At 46.8% G+C, this 20,182-nt stretch overlaps 1 protein-coding gene across 10 annotated transcripts in view; it reads left to right on the forward strand.

Annotated features, from left to right (window-relative positions):
- The window catches only part of LPP (LIM domain containing preferred translocation partner in lipoma), a 387,571-nt gene that overhangs the window by 155,253 nt on the left and 212,136 nt on the right, over nucleotides 1-20,182 (forward strand). For all 10 annotated transcript variants that reach the window (XM_080603962.1, XM_080603958.1, XM_080603966.1 and 7 more), the window contains one exon: nucleotides 15,017-15,218. In XM_080603962.1, coding sequence (XP_080460088.1) covers nucleotides 15,026-15,218 — 193 coding nt within the window. In that variant the 5' untranslated portion in view covers nucleotides 15,017-15,025. The remainder of the gene's footprint in view (nucleotides 1-15,016; nucleotides 15,219-20,182) is intronic.

The following is a 20,182-nucleotide window of genomic DNA, read 5'->3' on the forward strand; positions in this document are numbered from 1 at the left end:
ATGTTGAGTGTTAGGGCCCACAGGGGGGGAGGGCTGTTAGGGGCTGTGTCCTGGCTTCCTTTCAAGCAGAGAATTCCCCTTTTGCTTCCCTTCTGAAACCTGGAGTCTCATTCTCCAGATAACCCAAATTTTAATATGGCCGTGTTTACAGCTTTTTCATTTTCTTCTTTCCCCGCCCCCCAGGCAAATTTATACACGTCCTGAGTAGCTTCTTGTAGAAACTGAGGTCATCGTTGTAACAGGTGGGCAGCGCATGGAGGGCAGAGCTGTGACTGAGGGGCAGGACTGCAGCTTTTGGAAAGGAATTAGATCCTTGCACAGGTGGGGGCATGACATTTGTGTGTGCCATGTATACACATCCTGTGCTTGGTTTCTGTGGTGAAGCAGAGATCATTTACCCCCAGAGCAAGGCCATTTGCTGGGATGAAGTCATCAGTGTTCGGTTATTAAAGCAATATAGAGGCACATCCATGTACAGGACAGCACAACGGAATTGTGAATTTCATCCCTCTCCCCTCTATTCATACTTCGGCCTCTCGTATAGGCTACGTCCTGCCTTCAGATGGAAGCAGTCCTCAGCTATTGATAATAAGGGCTGAAATTGAATCTGAAGCCTAGGGCCTTTCTGCACAGGGGGAGTATTGCGAAACAAAGCCAGGGTGTGAATTTAAAGTGCAATAGCTATTCCGAGCGCACTTCTCATGTGGGCAGCCTTATTCTACTCTGAGAGGGCCTTTGTGCAGTTCTGCTTTATCCATTGCCAAAGGCGCTCTCAGAGCAGAGAGAAGAATGCCCACACAGGGAGCGAATAGCTTTTCCAGGCTATTTCCCCATGCTGAGGAGTCCCAGGAGATGCGCATGGTTTCATGTCCCCGTGAACGTTGCGGGAGCTTACCCTTCAGCTCTCTTCCGCCGGAGCTTTCACGTGGGGAGACGTGCTTTGAGGTGGGCGCTTGGTGGAGTTGTGTCTTCTGGACCCTTCTAGGTTCGTTGTGCATCACTCGGTTTCTTCAAGTTATGGGACTGGACTTGGAGATCCATGGGGTCTTCTCGAGATGTCGCTGGTGTTGGGGTTTGGCGTTGTCCGTCAGCGGCATCGTGTCCTGCAGTGTGTCCTGGCTGCTGGAGAGGGCTCGTATGAGATCCTGTCTCTGTTCACGTGTTGTACCTTGTCATACAAAATCATAAAGCAAACCTGCGCATGGGGTGTGATCATTATCTGAATATTGCTGAACAGGGAAAAAAAAAGCCCATCTGTTTTACAAAGAGGCAGTGTAAGGAGCAGGCTCTGTGACTAAATAAATTCACATCTGTTTAGCAGAACCATCAAATGGCGAGCAGAGGGGCCTAATGCGAATCACATGTTAAAACCACAAGTATGAGTGAGATGAGCTGCAAAAGAGAGAGCCTGGAAGTGTTGATCCATGTGAGCAACTGTTGGTTTCTCTTCTTTCCCACTTTCCTGAGCAAACGATGTAGCATTGGGGAAAAAAAAAAAAAGAAAAGAAGTGGTGTGCACATGTGTACACATGTCTGTGTGCAGGCATGTATGTTCCCTGCAGGATTAAATAACCTTCCTCTGTTGTCTAGATCATAGCTTCAACTGGAAATCAGGAGAGCGATGGAATTCAGAGGGGGCTGCAGAGGAGAGGGCACAGCTGGCTGTGCTTGTGCGAGGAGAGCGGGTGAAGCTGGTCCCTGGTGGCTGCTTCACGAAGAGTGGCTCCGAGGTTGCTTGCTTTAAGGAGGGACGTGTCTTGGGTGTGATTCCTCAGGGGGATGTCTCCAGCAGTGCCATCTCAGGGAACCTGATGGCAGCAACCTAGGAACTACAGAGCACTGGTTATGCCTTCGTATGCTCAAGCTAGCTTCAAAATGCAGATTGTGTACCGGTCCTAACAGACTGCATCTTTCCACGGATCAATTTGCTTTGTTGCTTAGGTTTTCCCCTTAGTGTTTTAAGTCCTGCAGAAACAAAGGGCAGCTCAAGTTTCCTTATTGGTTGCATTCGCAGTTGTTTTTTGTTTTGTTTTGTTTTGTGTTTTTCAGTGCCAAGAACATATCAATACAATTTCAAAACATGGTGTTTTTATAACTTGAGGCAGCAGTTTCTAACTCAGAAACAAGAAAGCTTTGGGGATGTGCACACAACTCAGGTGCCTCAGCTGCATTATTTGGCTGGTCCCCATAGCACCGTAAGAGAGTCCATCAAGAGGGGAAGGAGTCTTCCCTCCCGTAAGATGTCATGAAAAGAAACCTGAAATAATTTTTAACTCAGAGGTGGTTTCTTGTTGCTGTGTTTGTTTTTGTCCTGGATATTTTGCAGTATAAGAGACCGGACTTGCAGGCACGACGAGCGCTGATAGATAAGCCATTAGCCCTGATTTGCAGATTCTGGTCTCCTGCAGCTCCGTGTGCTTTCTTTAGCTGACAGAGCCTCGCTCATACTGCTCACCTGGGATGTGAGCTCTGCAAGAGTCTGCTGGAGGTAATGAAGCACTTAGAGGGGCTGGTGGGGTTGAAGGTCCCTGGGGTGTTTAAGGTGTTGGCAACTGCGTTACTTTGAAAGAGAAATACGTGCTTTACACAGCGAAGGCGTGCTGTGGCCTTGCAACCACTTACTGGTGGGGGAACATGCCTTGCCTTAGACCTGCGCGCTGGCAGGTGCAACTGTTGGAGGACATGGGATTAACTGAGCTGTGTGCACTTACCAGCAGCGTGGCCCAGCTGCCCCAGCAGCATCCGAAAACAGAACCCAAGCAGCTGCCAGCCGCGGCTGAAATGAGGCAGCGTAGCGCCAGCTCCAGATTTATGAGAAGTTTGGTTCCTCCTTTCCTCCAAAAATTCCCTGCGCTCATGATGCACTTCATCCATGTCACACCTGGGGAACCACCCTCGGCTGGAAGCTCTTTGTCACAAGGCTTGATACAGATTGCTGGGGAAGGGAACAAAGGGCTGAAGTGGTTCGTCACAATGAGAAGACGCCAATGTGATAGTGGTGGAGCAACTGGAATGACTTCTTTGATATGATGCAGTTGTTTAGCACAAGTACGAGGCCATCGCGGATGCCTGGTTGAGTTAGCTTCGTTGATGGCCCCGTGGTTTGCTCAGTTGGGGAATTATCTCCCAGAGCTCGGAGCACAGCAGTTCTCAAGTGAGCAGACACTGACCTGATGCGGAAGAGCAATAGTTTACTACAATGGACCTCAGTAGTTTGATGAGTTTGAAAGAAGAATTGAAAATTAAATCCCGACCACTTGTCTTCAGTCCCCAGTTTCTATTCAGAGCAGAACTAATGCCCAGGAGATACAAAAAGAGAGCTTTATCTTGGTGTGCTCAGGAGTGTCAGCACACTTGCCTCGCTTCTTAATGTTCCTCTTTGCCCATTTCCCCCAGTTCCAGAACATCCCTCTTTGAATGGCCGTCTTCTCAAATAGCTGCATGTTGTGCTTACTGCATATAGCCCGGGGTAGCTAACATCACTTCGTAACTTCTCCTTCTAGCCACGTGTCCATGGACAGTCTGGGGCTCCCTTGGCTTACGCAGGATCTCAAAATACACCCTTTTTTCTGCTGTGTGCTGTTTTTGGTGAAGGGACCTGGAGGATACAGTGGATGCCAAATCAAATGCGAGTCTACTGTACACTGTGACTGCAAATAAAGCAAAATGTGTGCTGGGTTACTTCAGGAGAACCCAGGAGGGCAGACTACAGGAGGTATCTGGAGGCATTATTGCTCCCCTTTACTCTGTGCTGGCGAGGCTGCTGTCCCGTCGCGAGTCCTCCAGTTGCAGTGAGGTGTTGCAGAGCTGGAGAGAGCCCAGAGGAGGGCTGTGGGACACTCGAGGTCCTAGCACATGTGGGCTGCAAGAAGGCTGAGGGAGCTGGGTTTGCTTAGCCTGGTGGAGAGGAGGCAACAGTGACCCAACGGCAACCTGCGACCACTGCCGGGGGCATTACAAAGATGTCAGAGCCAAAAGCTTCTGTCCAAAAGGCAAAATAAAATGCCCTGGACATACGTAGTGGATTGGGAGATTCAGCTGGAGCGCTGGAAAAATGTGTTCACTGGGAAAATAGTGCACACCTGAACAATTTACAAGCCTCAAGTCTCTGTTTTGGACGTTTTCAATGACAAAGGCACAGCTTGCCTTATCTAGTGTTAGGTCAAGCCTTATCTAAAAGCAGGACTCGATAACCAGCAGAGATCCTCTTTCTTTCCTGAGAGTACCATGGGCTTTCAGTTTCTTAAAGAAGAAAGCACTTTTATCTCTAATTTTGCTTTGTGTTGGAAAAGGGAGGTAGGAATACATTAGGGTGCTGGTCTCTTGAGAATGTCAAATCACCTGTTGTGAACTTAGAGAAACGTAGTCTTTTTCTGACTGTTTGCACAAAGGCGTGTGTGTTCTTTTCCTACAGTTTCCAGGCACTCAAATATCTTGCTTCCATTAGCAATCTCTCTGCAGCATCAGTTCCCAGCCATCTGGCAGCAATCACTCTTTAGGATATAGGATTTTCCATAGGAAAAAGGCTATTTCCCCTGATTATTTGCGAGGTGCCATGGGCTGAGCTGCCAACAATGAGGCACAGGTTGGTGCGGTGCTCAGGAAGGAGAAGAAAGCATCCAAGGATTTGTTATACACCAGGCTGTGACTTCCAGGATGGCTTGGGGTCTGGGGAGGAAAAGTTAAGTGGATCAGGTGGGAGGGAAAGAATCAGGGATTAAAGATTTTGATCCTCAGCACAATTCCTGCCCATTAATTGATTTTTTTGGGGCATTATGGTTTCAAATTCTGGTTCATACTGCCAGCCCCTTGAGGTGTTGCAAGAAGGTGATAGTGGTGTGTTGGCCCTGTGCTCGCATCCCACTTGAGCAGGGCCCCTGCTGTGACCGTATTCTGGGCTGCAGCTCCTCTGCCATTCGCAGAAGTCCTCTTGACAGCTTGGGGTTTAGACGGCAAATTGTAAATGTGTGTTCTTCCAGGGAAGTGGCAGCTGGCTCTTCCCACCCCCCACAGCTCTTTAGAAGAGGGGCGCAGCACAGGGAACCTGCCATAAGCAATAGCTTACCTACACCCCCACCAGCCTTGCTGGGTTAGCACCTCAAGCTCTGCTTTGTTTCTGTGCTCGCCCTGTATCAGTTTCCCCCTCTCTGCTGGGCTCAGGTCCCTGCTGTTCTCCCCAGGCTGAGCCGTGTACACAGCTCTCTGCAGAGCTAATACAATTAGCTCCGTGTCAATACGCTGCCACGGTCCTGTTGGGTCCCACCGGGGTCTTGTTGATATCTCGCTGCTGAGCTGAATGCCAGTTCCGTATGGTTCCCTCTTGTTTACAGGCATCATCAGCATCCAAACTGCCTGGGTTTGCTTTAAAAGCTTTAACCTTGCCATCTTTGTGTTGTCCTGGTTTCTTTGCTCTTCTGTGGGATAGGCCTGAATCCAGGACGTGTGCGCTGGTTGGATTCCAGTATGTCTGCACCGGTTGGATATGCTCTATTCTGTTTGGCAGCGCCTTGCTGACGTAGGAACCCAAGTATGGAGCTATCCCATAGGCACAACAACAATTAGGGTCACAGCGAGAATAAAGGCAATTTTTTTTGGCAAAAGGATCTTGAAAATAAATTATGTGCATAAGGGAGCTCATGGTCTGACTCCCCACAATAAGCTCTCTGCATCATTCCGCCTGATTTTTTGCTGTCCCTATCAGTGTATTTCCTTGTTTGTTTTCTACATAAAATTCTCAAACATCCATCTCAAACTTTCCTTTGACAGTGCAGCATCCCCCTCACAAACTTGTAGGTCAAGTTATCAGGAAGAGAAGCTTAAGAACTGGAAGAAATTTGTCTGGCTCAGAGCTACCTCCTGGCTCAGCTCTCAAGGTTCAACCACAAACTTTGCTGTGTTTGAGTAAGCATTTTGGGCAGGCCACCAGGTCTACCTCCTCCGTTGCAATTGCCCTGGGGTTTGTTGTGACCACAAGTAGCTAAGGCCTCGGATTAACGTTTTATCCAATATGATTGTGTTTGGAGTTGCTGAGGATTGTCTCATACCACAGGAGTCAGAAATCAGCCTGCTCTCTGCCGAAATTGTAATGCGGTCATTAGAGTTGTATTAGATTAGATAGATCTATCTATCTCCAGGGAGCCAGTACTATCTCTTTGTTTCAATGCACATGGGCCAGTCAAGTTCAATTTATTAGTTTTTTAAAGCCTAGTTTGTCATCCAACACCGGGATGTGACATGGCTGTAAAAGGAAGATCTTGCTCATCAGTTTTTATGGGTGTGTTTTGCAGCAGCAGTCAAATTCAAATAGCCTGCATCTAATCCCAAAACTACTAATGCAATTATATTGGGAAAAAAAAAGGAGTTTTATGTTTAGTTTGTCCTTCTACCTTTCCCACCTTTGAGGCTGATACGAGAGAAACAAACCAAGAAGGAAACTTAGAGAAGGGTAAGGTTTTGGTTGATACTGTCGTCCCAGCAGCAGGATTTTGTTGTAAGATGAAAGTGGTGTTGAGTTGGTATCTGGTGCCTTTAACCTGCAGTAAGCAATGGTAGCAGAGATCTCTAACAGATCTTTGCCATCTCCGCTATGGACTTGCCGTCTTCCTGTTATGCCTGATTGATCCTGTAGAAGTTAGAAAAAGAAGTTATTTTCCAAGTATTTATTATTTAGTTAGAAGAATGGGCTCAGTCCGTATTTGAGACGTATATTGCTGTAAACCCTTTTGATGGCAGATAAAGCCATAGCTGGAAGTCTCAGGTCTTAAAGTGTTGATAATTGATTTTGGAAGGGATCTCTGGAGGTCATCTGGGCAAACCCCTTGCTCAAAGCAGGGCGAATGCTGAATTTAAGTCTGGTCTTCCGAAGGATCCCATGGAAATTTGATTGAAGCTGTTAAAGCCAGAGTGAGATGATGCTAGATTATATGAATCGAGGAATAATTCAGCACAGGCAGTGCTCTAACTAGGTTTCTTTCTCCTTTAATTCCTGTGATTACATTAGTGATGTCCCACAGCAGGAAGTTGGTGAATGCTTTCAGCCCTGTTTAACTGGAGAAGAGATTTCAATTTTTTTTAATTTTTTATTTTTAAGGGGATTGAGCTGAGGATACAAAACCCAGCCCTATCCAAGCAATTGGAAGAAAATCTAGGTCTCGGGGAGAGAGAGATTTAAACTTGCTCCAGCTGACAGCTGCTGTAAAAGACTAAAGCAAAACATGAACAAATGTCCAGAAACAGTGCAAAATGTATGCAAGCAAAGAAATTAATCTCAGGGAGAGATCTGCCCCAAGAAATTGGAGTCCATGTGCATCAGTTTTTGTGTAAGGTTTAAAAAGATGGTCACTGGGCTCAATGACTCCTGCTAGCTCTCTGCTGCTAAGCAGTGATCAGGGTCACGTCATCCCCCCAAGTAATCCCAGTGCTCAGAGCTGTTCTTGTGGCTTTTTGTTTCTCCTGGTTGCTTATGTGATGTTTGAGGACCCAAGTCAATTTGCCACTGGCAGGGTCTGAAGGAGGAGCTTCTTTGGACTGGTTAATGTTACAGGCCTTAAACTTTGTGAGATGTTGTGCAGATCAGCGAGAATTAAGGGGGTTCAAAAGGGATCACAATTTCCCCAAATCGCGTAATTTCCCATATGATGTAAATTGATGAGGATAAATAGTACCATATGGGAAAGACATCCCAAGAGGGCTTGGGCTGAGTTTGTAAGTAGCTATGGTACTTCCTATGTTTGGTTAAAGCCCTCTAATGAGACCAGAATTTTGACATTATGTCCTCTTTTGGAGACCACAAGAAGCAGGAAAGCTTCATGGCTAGAGATCGCTGGCCCTAAATAGAGAAATAAATTAACTTAACATTCAGAGTGGAATAAAGCCAAGAGAAACAAGCAGCTTTGGGAGTTTATAAAGAGCAAATCTCTCTGGTCAGCCTCAATTACTGCTTTTGGATAATTAGTGGAGTGGAGGTGATAAGGACGAAGCAAATAACTGTATTTCAACAGAGCATTTGGGTTCTGCTTTTGGAAATTTCAGGGGGAAAAAAAAAGTAAGACAGAGTAGAAATGTTCAGTTTTGTGGATTGCACCTCTGACTGAAAAGAGCAATGTGTGGCATGGTTTTGCAGCAGGAAGGATGTCTCCTTGGTTCAGTGCTAGAACTTGTCTTTAAAACTCAGCTGGAAGATGAAGTAAAGTCAGAATTTTTCTCTTTTGAGTCCTGCTGTGTGGCTGGAAGAGAAGGGAGAGTGGGGAGATCGCAATCTGCCTGTCTACATGTAGCTCTTGTAAGCCCATAGAGATGAACTTTGCTCATCCCGGGGAGGAGAGGCCGCAATTCTGTTCCTGAATAGCATCCGAGAGAAGCCACTGGAGGGCTTCCAGCTGCATCTTGTGTCAGCACACAAGGTAGTGGCCTCCCTGTATCTTGTCATCCCCATGGCCTTATGGCTGATGGTTAACTGTGCATGGGTGATACTAAGAACATTATGGATCTAGATCAAGCCAGTGGATTTAGGAAGGGGTAGGATGGATGACAGAGCGGATTGTCTGGAAGAACAGACTGTTGTTGCTCGTTTTTTGTTAAACACTGTTGCTACCCACTGCATAGCATTAGCGTAATTAACTCAGGGACAAATTCTTCTGTCTTGGCAAAGCCCATCAACATCCAAGGAGTATTTGGTTCGTGTTAAAAATATGAAAATGAAATGAAGATTTATTTGGATAACAGTCTAATCACAGGAAAGCCAGCCTGCCTCAGAGACAAATGTACTAACAATTTCAGAATAGACAAATTGGTACTCTACCCTTCCATTGTTTATCTGATATGAGGCTAAATTGACTTGGAACCCTCTGTTTTACCTTTGCTTCTCAAAGATGAATGACATCCTGTAATTAAAAGCAAAAAAACCCCAAGCAGTTATGTGCTTTTTTTAAAACATTAAAAAAAAAAAAGCCTTGTCAGGATTTTATTAGCCTGGCATTATCTTCTGTTGATATTCCTGGTCTGATGTTTTTAGATAGTGTGGTCTCATCTTGGGATTCGTGGATTCCAGTTCCTCTGCTGCAGTGTGTTCTTTCATGGTTAGAATTTTCTGAATTTACAGCATTAAGATTGTCCTAATGATAGAATCAGAGCACGCTGTTTTCCTTATTTATGCAGTGTGATTTCACTCTTTGCTCTTAATGTTATTTATCATGGTTAGTCCGGTCTTATCCTCTACCTCCAAAAGTAGATGATGACTAATGCTTCCAAGGAAGGAAGGATAACAGAACCTCAGGCAGCCACAGCTGAATTCAGTATGGTTTTTGTCTTTGATATTATCCATCGTATTACCCTTTCCATTTTAAGTTATCATTCTTGAAAAAATGGTCATATGCTAGCATCCACCATTTCACAAAAGGTTGCTGGAAAATTGAAGAGAGTTCAGAGTAAATACACGAGTAAATCAAGAGAAGTCTGTTCTTAACAGTACATTTAATTGATACTTAATTTAAATGTTTTAATTTGATTTCACCAAAGACCTGGCTCTGTTGTGAAAGGATCTGCCTAAGGAGGAGAGGTAGGTCAGTAATGTGGATGACAGGAGCGTAGCAAAATCCTGTGGTTGGAAGTGGAGCTAGATAAATTTAAGCCAGACATAAAGAAGCTATAATTATGGTGCTTAATTGCTTGCCCAAACAATTTACCTAGTGTTGCGGTGGATTCTCCATTGCTTGCATTCTTTAAGTAGAGACTGCTTATACTTTCTAACAAATACTCTACAGCCCAACAAAGCTTCACGGAAAAAAAGTTGGGTGGAGTTCAACGCCCTTCAACGTGCAGGGGGGTTAGACGAGATGGTCAACAGGACTTCAAAAGCAGTGGCAGAAGAAAGATTTAGGGGAGTTCTCGATGGGGCGGGTCTGTGAATTTGGTAAGAAGACGTGTTGCCAAAGTGTAAGGAGTTGCAGGAAAGAGTAGCCAGGCTGGGAAAGAACCTGTTGAGTTACTGCTGAGGGTGGCTGTGTGAGAGGCAGGCAGAAATGCAGAAGACTTCAGACAAAACAGAGGGAAATAGGGCACAAACTGGGAAGCAAGAGGTCGCTGCTGCTGTGGGAGGATTCCCAGGGACACAGGCTCTGATGACAAAGATCGTTCCAGACAAGCTGTATTAAATGTTGGAGGGCCAGATTTGCTGGGAAGGGACTCGTTGAAGCGAAGCCATGCCTGACTTGATTGCCTGATTTGCTTGGAACAGAAATGAGAGGCAACCATAGATTTAGCCTTCACCTCAGCTTTTCGATGAGAGCTCTGTGATCCAACTGTTGACTTGAGCAGCAGAGGGATCAGGCCCTTAATGCACTGCATTTGGCATACAAGGAGTAACAGTAACTGGCTTGGACAGCAAAAGGCTGATGAGAGTCACTTTTCTCCAGTGGGGGAATTGTTTTTTGGAGAACTGGTGATTCATACTGGATTTGATGGTTCTTCATTCCAGCCGCTATTAACCTTGAAGGAGGAGCTTGCTGTGTTCACCCACAGAAATGGGTAATGCAGCTATTTTAACAGCTCCATCATCCACTGCCAGTGTGCACACTCCCAGGATCTTTCTTCTGGGCCTGCTCCTTGGGTTCCCCCAATCCATCCATCCTGATGGTCCCTTCATTGCATTTTTCCTGTTACTTACCTCTCTCAAGCCTGTGATATCCAATACAGCTTTGTCCTTTCTAGTTTTTGAGTTTCTCAGTGACTTCTGCCTTCTTGCAGTCACCGACTTTTGCAATCTCCCACATACCAAACCAGCTAGAAACTTCTGAAAACTACACTATTCATTGTAGAGCTGGCAGAAATATATTTATACATATTTATGGAAGAAAACACTTCTAAGACAAAAGTGAAATGTGCAACTTGCTGGTCAGGTTTGCTATCCATCCAGAAAAGCACTGCCTTTACCTTTTAGAGGTTCTCATCCAAGTGCAGGAGCCACAACGATGCCGAGGCAGTGACACATGTAAGAGTAAGTTTAGGGTAAGACAGATTTTCCTGTGCTGTTCTGATTACTTGTCTACATCAAAAAATGTTAATCTGTTTTGCTCCAAAGAAGCTTCCGATTGAAAAATAGGCAATATTGTAAGAAATGGTGAGGGAGCACTGAGTGCTTTGTCTGAATTAGCCAGAGTGCTCCACTATGGAGCAGCCTGCAGGGAGATGGGGTGCTGTGCTCCTCGAAAAGCCACAGACCCTTAGATTGCCTTGCCCTTGGCCTTTTACCCTAGGCACGCAGTCATGTGCACTGAAAAGGTTAAAAACGCTGAGGGGAGACCAGAACAAACCCAGAAGTTCAGCTTCAGCTGTTAAAAAGAAGTTAATTCATTTTCCATTTTCATCATTTTGTAAAGTAGTCTGGCTAAATTTAATTGAGGCTGGGGAGCTGGGGCTGGAACAGACGAGGAAAAGGGAAGTTGCTGAAAACATTGTCAAGGCACAGATAACAAAAACGAGTGACAGCAAATACATAACAGAAAATGAGAGAGGGAGAAAGAGGAAGAGAAAGGCTAACGGGGAAACAATTAGAATACACCACTGCCGCCAAAACAAATGTGTTAGAGGGTAGCCGGGATGGAGCTGCATGCCAGCTTACAGTCAGCAACCGAGTTACAGCAGTGTGGTCTGCACATTCCCAAACTGCCCATCAGAACAGGCTGCTCTTTAAGCTCGTTCCCTGGGATGTCACGTTATGTTTGGTTGTCCCCAGCACTGTGCAACCCGGCTGCTGAAGCAGATACTCCGTGCATCGCTCAACCCGGCCCTGCCATGAACCTGGCAGACCATAAGAGCTCAGTGGGACCAAGGCACGTTGCCTGGGAGGTGGGTGAGGAAGAACTGGGGAGCTGCCAGAGCAGGAATGATAATCTTGTTAGAGCTGTTTGTTTGTTTGCTTTGAAGTAGCGTGGAGGTAATGCCAGTGGTGTGAGGGAGCTTTCTACAGCGGGGTGATCTTTCATATGAGATGTCAAACCGGTGGCTGAAAACCTGTCAGAATAAAACTCCAGGATGCTTGTAGCAATGGGCAAGATACAGTCACCTTCGGATGTAGTAAGAGAACAGCTCTCAGAGTTGTCCTGCTAAGGCTGAGTGCCCACATTGCTTTCTGCTCTGAAAACACAGAGAGTTGCCTGACTTGTATTGCCATCCTTTACATTTTTGAACAATGTGTGAGGAAGAGGTGGCAGGGTAGGTGAATCTTTGTGTTTAGTGGCAGTCATTTCCTAGGTCCGACAGGGCTGGTGTTGGTAACGGGAAGTACCAGGCGGCGGGAGCGCGGTTCGGCCCACCCGTCACGGCTGGTTTCCTCTGCAGCCCTGCGGGGAGGACCTGCCTTTCACTTCTTGCTTTCAGAATGATGCTCTGCTCTGTCATCGTGAGCTTGGCCGGCAGCCGTATGTGGGAGGGAATGATGCATCCTTGCAGCTCGGCCTTCGATGGTTGACTGACTCCAGGGTGCCCCTGCCACGCTTCCACTTGCCTCGTTTTGAGCCAGTCCCTCTGTGCTGGCACCGGTGGCCTCCTGTCACTGACATTGGATGTCCGGCCTAACGGGCTCGTCCTCCAGCGGTAGGGATTGCAAAACCTGTGACCACGAGCAGTCAAACTGCATGGTGAGGGAGTGTTGGGCTGATGTTTGGCGCATGGTGGTTTCTCTCACACACGAAGAGTGAAGGAGGTGGAAAATGACCACAAATTGTCCATTTCCTAGTGCTGGGTCAGACACTGGGACTGGCTTTCATTTGCAGGCTTTAAGGAGAAATGACTCCTCCAGTAAGAAGCTTGTTACCTGGAGGAAACTTAGGCTAGAAGAGGCACACAGTTTTAACAAGCATTGCTGGCAGCTGGAGGTACTGTCTCCATGTGGAGGCCTTGCTCCTTCCCAACTTCTGCCCCCACTGATTCAGCATTACTGTCTAATAGCAAATTACTAGGACATGGCTGTCCATATAGGAGCCCATCAGACTACTTTCTCTGGTTCAAATCCAAGAGTCCTTATCTGCTCCTTCAATAAAGGACTCAACTGATCTTGCTCCACCATAAAGCTTCTAGGAGGCAGAGGCTTTGCCAGCCAGGGTGAGTTGGCAAAATAGCTCCATACCTAAACCCCAACCGCTTGGTCTTGACATTTCTAGTGACACCTGAGCCCAAATTAGGAGAAAGGGGAAATGAAGTGTGATTTCTCCTTTTTTTTTTCCTAGGTAGACTTAAATGCGCTGTCAGAAACGACTTCCTCATGCCTAAATGTTCCATATAATCCCAGGGGCTGGTTGCAGAGCTCCAATGTTACATGTTTCTGAGAAGCATGTGTGCATGGACTTGTGCCTGGAAGGCACCAAGAACATGCCCAGGTAGGCAGGAGGTGGCCCTGCAGCTGCATTCCCCCATATATCAATGAGGAGATCCTCGGTTTCCTTGTTTGATGGGACGTGGCGGAGGTGACAATATCAGTCATGCGTTTGCTTTCAGATTTTAAGCACTGACCTTTATAGCTAGCTATATGTGGCTGCACTTCTCAGCTTTGGAAATGCCTCCTCGTGAGACATTCAAATAGATGGCTTCTTGCGTGACCACAGAGCTGTGTCAGAACAGCTAGAGAGCTGCAGCGCTGTGGGGCTTGGTAATGATTTCACTCCGAGGGGGTGTACATCTGCCAGAGGCCATCCTTCATCTGTCCCCATTCATCTTCCCCACCCTGACCTCAGAGGACTGCTCGCACCAGCCACCAAAGCCCTTTGCTGCCGTGCTCAGCAGAGCTGGGACTCCAGAGCATCTCTGCCCTGGCAGCAGCAAGAGACCCCTCTGCAAATCCAGCAGTGCCTTTGCTTTGCCCTGCCGTGCCCAGCTGGAAATGCTTTTATGCAACAGCAGTCAGCTAATATCTTCCCTGGCCCGGTGCTGTCTCTCGCACTGATCCTTTTCCAGCCTTTCTGATCTAAACAAATCTTTCGTGATCAAGTCCCAGCTGTGCCTGGTTTCCAGAGCCCTGGCGAGTCCCGACACTGAAGCAGGGCAGAGGCAGAAGTGACGGGCACTCAAGGGCTCCAAAATTAGCAGTGGCTTTTGTCCGTTTGGGGTCTTTATTTCCTCACCGCAGCTCAAAACCAGCTTAGAGGCATAACGCGCTGGTGCCGTAGGACCATCGCTGCTCCCCAACGGCTGTGGCTTGTGTGCAGTGGAAAGCACTTGTTCATTGCAGGTCAGCCCATTACAAACAGGTTTTTTATGGGCAATATTTTCAGCAGCGTTGAGTCCAGTTCTCAAAAGTGATGTAGGCTTTTAAACAGACCAAAGCCAAGATTTTCATAAATAAGTAATGATTTGGGCTGCCTCTGTTTTCTGTTACACAAGTTGAGATGTCTAAAAGGAGCCTGGTTGTCAGTGGTTTTGGAATCCTGGCGTTTCTTCAAAATTGACGTGCTTTTAAAATATCTTAAGCTGGGCATTCAGAAATGGAGGCATCAAGAAGGATTAGCTGCTTTTGAAATCCTTTTTCTTAAAAGTTTAAATGAACGACAGTGGGATTTGGGGCCACAAATGACATGTTGAAAAGTGCTAAAGGTATATTTTGGAAGTGTGTCTGGCTGCCTGTAACGACACTTGTCCCCAAAGCACCTGCAGTGCTCTGTGTTAATGTACTCACAAAAACCTAGCAGGGAAAGGCAAATACATCGCTATCGTGCTGAATAGATGGTGGGAGTGATGGGCTTCTCCAGGGTATCGGCCTGCCTCAACTCTGGTTAGAAGAGGAAAATAACAACACTCTTGCAGACACGAGCAAGGAGCCGATCAGTAATTCCAACCAACTGGAGAAAGAAATGCAAGTTTGGATCTGAATTCCTGTGCAGTGGGACCAATATGCTTAAAGATAAACATGCAAAGGTTAAACACATTATATATTTTGTGGGTTTAATTTAGCAAAGTTTACAACTGTTAGCTCCCCCGCCTAAATTCCTAATGCGTGTGCGATTGATCCTTGTTTGCCTCTCCTCAGATCTGAACCATGTCCCACCCGTCCTGGCTGCCGCCCAAGAGTACCAACGAGCCTGTTGGTCACGTTACAGCGAGGATGGAGACCACGCATGCCTTTGGGACTCCCAGCATCTCGGTGTCCACCCAGCAGACGCCAAAGAAGTTTGCACCCGTTGTTGCCCCCAAGCCAAAGTACAACCCGTACAAGCAACCAGGAGGTGATGGTGAGTACATTTTTTTAGGAAGGAACCGCAACTGTCTAATTCAAGGGAGTTAACCTTTAACAGAGACTGTGCTTGACTTTCTCTTGGCTCGTGTGTTTGTGGCAGCCTCCCTTTTTGAGATCGTTTAAATCAAGAAGAATGTGGAAGTATCTCTTCCCCCTTCCTCTGGCTAGCTACCTTCCTGAGAGGTACAGGGCTGGAGGAGGACAGGGGGACAGATCTTTCTTGGTTTTAATTGGAAGCAGATGTCACATCTCCAAGACTGGTGATTTTCAAGGAGTTTTGCTTTTTTTTTTGTTTGTCTTTGCCAGTACATGTTAATCCAAGGAGTTGGAGCTTGAGCACTCTCCTCAATATTGTTTCTTTTTGTGTGTCAGCACAATGGGAATCCTCTGCAAACATGGGATGGAGTTGGGGGTGTGGGTAGAGGTGTTAGGGCATGGATTTGACAGAATGGTTCTAGGCATGTTTCCTCTGCAGCCTGCTGGTTTGGTTCAGTTTTATTCTTTTTTGTCTACTGTGGCAGGCTCTTGAATGTGAAATAATTTAATGGTATAATTATGTGGATATTTACACGACTGTTACAGTAACCTCTAAAGATGTTCTGTCAGTAAAACAAAAGCCTACCGATCACCACTTGTCAGCCATGCTCTACCCCCTGCTTTAACAGTCCTGCTCTCTTCTTGCAGTTGAGCAGCAAACACAGTTGTTGGGTTCCTGTTCCATGGACATGTGGAGGCAGGGATAAACGCAGGAACAAACTCGGTTGTATTCAAGAAAATTGCCAAACTAGCTTTTGATTTTCAATTTTGGATGTTCTACTTTGTTCCATCTCCACTTTTCCTTCTTTTGTATTGAGTGCCGTAACATAAATCTTATCTGTATTTTTTTTTCCTTTTTCTACTCTTATTTTTTCAAATTGTGTGCATTTTCAGGAGGACTATAGAATAATGGAAAGGAGAAAGAAAAACAAAGCAACATATAAAATCTCACAGTTAAGCAATTTTCTAAAGTTAAGGGCGTTTAGTAGGAAAGTTGGAATAGTCTGACTAGTGCTTCGTTTTTTCCCTCTGCCACTCTAACTTCAGAGAATTCGGAACGAAAAAAGAAAATGTGTTGGAGGGGAGAAGCTAAGTCATATGCACCTGTTCTGTTGCCTTCAGTAACAAAACATTAGCAAGTAAGGGGAAGAGAAAGACATTTGGAATTAAAAAAAAAAAAAAGTAAAAATAATCCATTTCTGAAGTGCAATGAAAATGTCACTTTCAAGTAAAGTGGAATTCTTAAAAAAATAAGATTGTTATTTTTTTAATTCCCCTAAAACTTAAAATAATAATGAAAAGTGACACTTTTATTTTTCCTCCAGGAAAACTGTTGTTGATCACCCACTATTTTTTGTCAGAAATGTCACTATGCCTTAATTGTTGATGCTTTAATTATTGTAGATTTGATAATAAGTGACTCAGGAACATCACCACCTTCTAAAAAAAAATCTGCTTCTTGGCATTTGGGGAAGGAGACTTCCCATACGAGCAAAGCAGCACCCTGGTTCTGCAGGCTGCGAAGGGTAGGTGAGCCATGCAAGCATTCCTCATGCAACACAGGCTACCTGGTCCTGCCAGCGTCTGGTCTGTTAGAAATGGGGAGATTTGGGGAACGTAAAGGAGGCCTTTGCAGATTTTTATTTTTATTTTTATTTTTATTTTTTTTCCCCGTATCAATCCTCTGCCTTGCATTATTCTGGGCTTTTGGAGATGCTACTGTCACCTGACAGGCTTGGGAGAACTGAGGGGTGGCAAAGAGCTGGTCAGAGACTGGCTGAGCGATGTGACGGCGTACCGGCAGCTTAAGCTAATCCACTTCCAGAAGGTGACACGCTGCCGTTCGGCGTCAGCAGCTGGTGCAAAGCCATTAGCTCAGCCATATATAACCCTGAGAACACGAGGCTTTGGGGATCTGGCAGGTGAGGAGGGACAGCAAGAAAATATTTAGCTCACCATGCCTCATTCACTTTTTATGGCTCTGTTCTCTCCTCCGAGCCCCCTAATTGTTTCTTCAACGACCTCTGTTGGTTTTGCAGCAATGATTCAGCCCCGGAGACAGCTCCGTGCCCCGCTGCCTAAAGGGGCACCACCTAAATGCGTTCAGCTGGGGCTTTCCCATCTGGTTAGCTGCAAGGCCGTAGGCGGAGGTGCTGCAGCTCCCTGTTGTAGTCGAGTGCATTTCCATCCCTCCACTGGGAAGACACCAGAATGACAAACCCCTGAGTCAGGCGCCTGTGTGTGCAGCAGGGAAGGGCTGGACCCAAGTTCCTCCAGCCTTTGGCCTCTCGCGTGGCTCTGGTGCCTCTGCGGTGGCCTTTCCTTGGTCTCACCTTGACTTTTATGTTTTTCCGGATACCTGCACAAAAGCCAGCCAGAAAGGTGCCGATGAAAAGAGAACTTTGAAGCAAGTTAGAAATAGCTAAAGGAGTAAAAAGAAAACAGAAATCTCATCAGCCAGCGGTTTATAAAACAGGAGCATTTTAATGTGCTGGAAGCAGTCAAGACGTGCGTGGTTTAGACCAGCTAAGTGAGCAATTTTCTCGGTGGTGCCAGTCCCCCTCATCGCTGTTTGCCACACTGCCTCGCTGAGGCTTGTTGTGAGCTAGATTTGTCACCTCAGCAGAGCAAAGGCCACGTCTTGCTGTCACAGGGATCTGTTTGGGGACCTTGGGGTATGACTACAGTAATAATACTACTAGTAATAAATAAGAACACAACTCTGTGTTCATGTGTTGCATGGGTTTCTGCCTAACAGCTAGCCAGAGAGGTGGGGACTGCTGTGTTTTTATAGACCCTACAAACAGCAGACTGGACTTCCATGTATTGTGATCTGGGCTCGCTTTCTGGAGGATTTTGTGCTAGCCTTCCCTGTGGTGGCAGCTCGTGGAGGATTAACCTTGCTCGCCTCAAATGCTCCCTCCCTGGTTTGCGGGGTCTGTACCTCCTGCTTTGTTTTAGCCTCTCTCTTTGGGGATAGGGATGAGTTTCTGTGCTGGGGTTTCAGGCTGGCGGGTGGCAGCTCTTGCTGGGTTGCAGGAGCCGTGCTGGCACGGCAGTGTGCTGGGGCTCATCTGCTCCCCACCCCTTCCATATGGTCCCTTGCTGCTGCTCTTCATCTCCGATCCTTCCTCCCCGGCACATGGGAGAGGGAGATGCTTGCTTTCCTCTCCCCGTCTCTCAGCCCTCTGCAGCACCCTGCCAAAATCCCTGCACGCTCTTTCTCCGTGGGAAGAGTTGCTGCTGGGGTCTGTTTTCAGTAAGTTCAACCCAAGGGCGCAAACATTGCTGCTCAGCGTGGGCCTGATCCTGAGAGGTGTAAGCGCTGTGATCCTGCCCCGTGCAGGTGCCTGATGTCCTACACAGCTCCGTATGCATCCCCCAGAGGAAGGAGAGCTGCTTGAGCTAGGGGAAGATGGTTTTGTACAAGAAAAGCAAGTGTCTGTGGGGAGGAAACGTAGCTGAAAATGAGCAAGAATGGAAATCCAAATTAGGTGTCCAGACGTTCAAGCAGTGGCTCTAAAAGAGCTTGTGAGGCCAAAATCGGGGGTTTCAAAACCATGCAGAACTCCGTTGTCAGCCTCGGGTGCTCAGAAAGCCCGAGTCGGGGCTCCTCAGGTTATCGGATGGCTTGAGCGCAGTCACAGTGTCAGGCTTTGTGGTGTGATTTGCCTTTGGTTTGGATCCTTTTGGTTTCAAGCTGGTTTTCATAACCGCAAAAGCTCTTTCCCCCTTGCCTTCCCCTCCCCTCCAAGTAAAACCCCGCAGACACGAAGCAGTGCAAGCCCGGGAGCAGCACGGTGCTGATGCAAATCGAGCGCAGCCTGCGAGCCCTGGGAGGCTGCTCCCCAAGCAGGGGTGGGCTTTGCAGCCCAGCGTTTACCAGCACTGGGATGAGAAGTACCGCCTGGCTAGGAAGCACGGGGAAGGCTTCCATCTCTGGTGCCCTTCCCATACAAGCAGCCAAGCTCCTCATGGTCTTGCAATATATTTCATTCGCAGGGATCCGACCAGGCGTGTGTGCGAGACAGATAGCACAGGTCCAGCCCTGGCCACAAAGGGACGTGCAGATAACATCCCTCCCAGGACTGTCGTGGAGTTTATGGGGTTGCACAGCACTTGGGCAGGTTTCTCTGTCACCCCTCCAGAGGCTCTGGGGACAGGCTTTGCAAAATTAGCCACTTGAGTTTATGCTGCCGACTCCTTCTGAATTCCGTGTTTGTTAGTGCTGTTTTTTTTTCCTTGCAGTTGCCATCCCTGGTGAATGTAATACCTGCAGAAACGATTAATATGGATTTAATAATGGAAACTAAACGAAGAGATGAGAATTAATGCAAACTCTTTCGTTCTCCTTTCTTTCCTTGGGGCACTTTCAGGTATAGTGAATGACAGAAGGCTCATGCGCAGGTCTTTGTGGTTTTCATCTTCATTTTTATTTTTTAAAATCACCTCCTTCCATCTACCCTAGTTGGAGGAGCGGGCTGCGACTCACGAGGCAAGGCACAGCAGCAGTGCTGGCTCCAGGGCAAGCTTATGTAGTTGACACCACGTTGTGTATGCTTGAACCTGGCTGATGCAGGTTTCCCAGGTCCTGACCCTCTCTGCCCTCCTCCTCTTCATCTATGTGGAGAATCTCTAGCAGTGGCTAATTATATTCTGCTGTGTCTGTAAGGGACTGGGAGCGTGAACTATCATGCTGTTTGTTTTTTCTTGTAGGCAAATATACCTAGTGGGTTTTGTTTACAGCAGCTGCTATCAGTATCTCTGTCTAATTTTTGAAGCCTGGGTATGGATTTATTGGAATAGACACTCAGTGTTTTAGCTGTGCTGTTCCCTGCTCTGCAATCTTTGACAGTTCGTAGAAGCTAAACCGCTCCAGAGTCTATTCATTACTTGGATGAGAGCCCTGAAAGGATAAATTCA

This window comes from Anser brachyrhynchus, assembly GCF_964034855.1.
Source record: "Anser brachyrhynchus genome assembly, chromosome: 9".
Taxonomy (NCBI): domain Eukaryota; kingdom Metazoa; phylum Chordata; class Aves; order Anseriformes; family Anatidae; genus Anser; species Anser brachyrhynchus.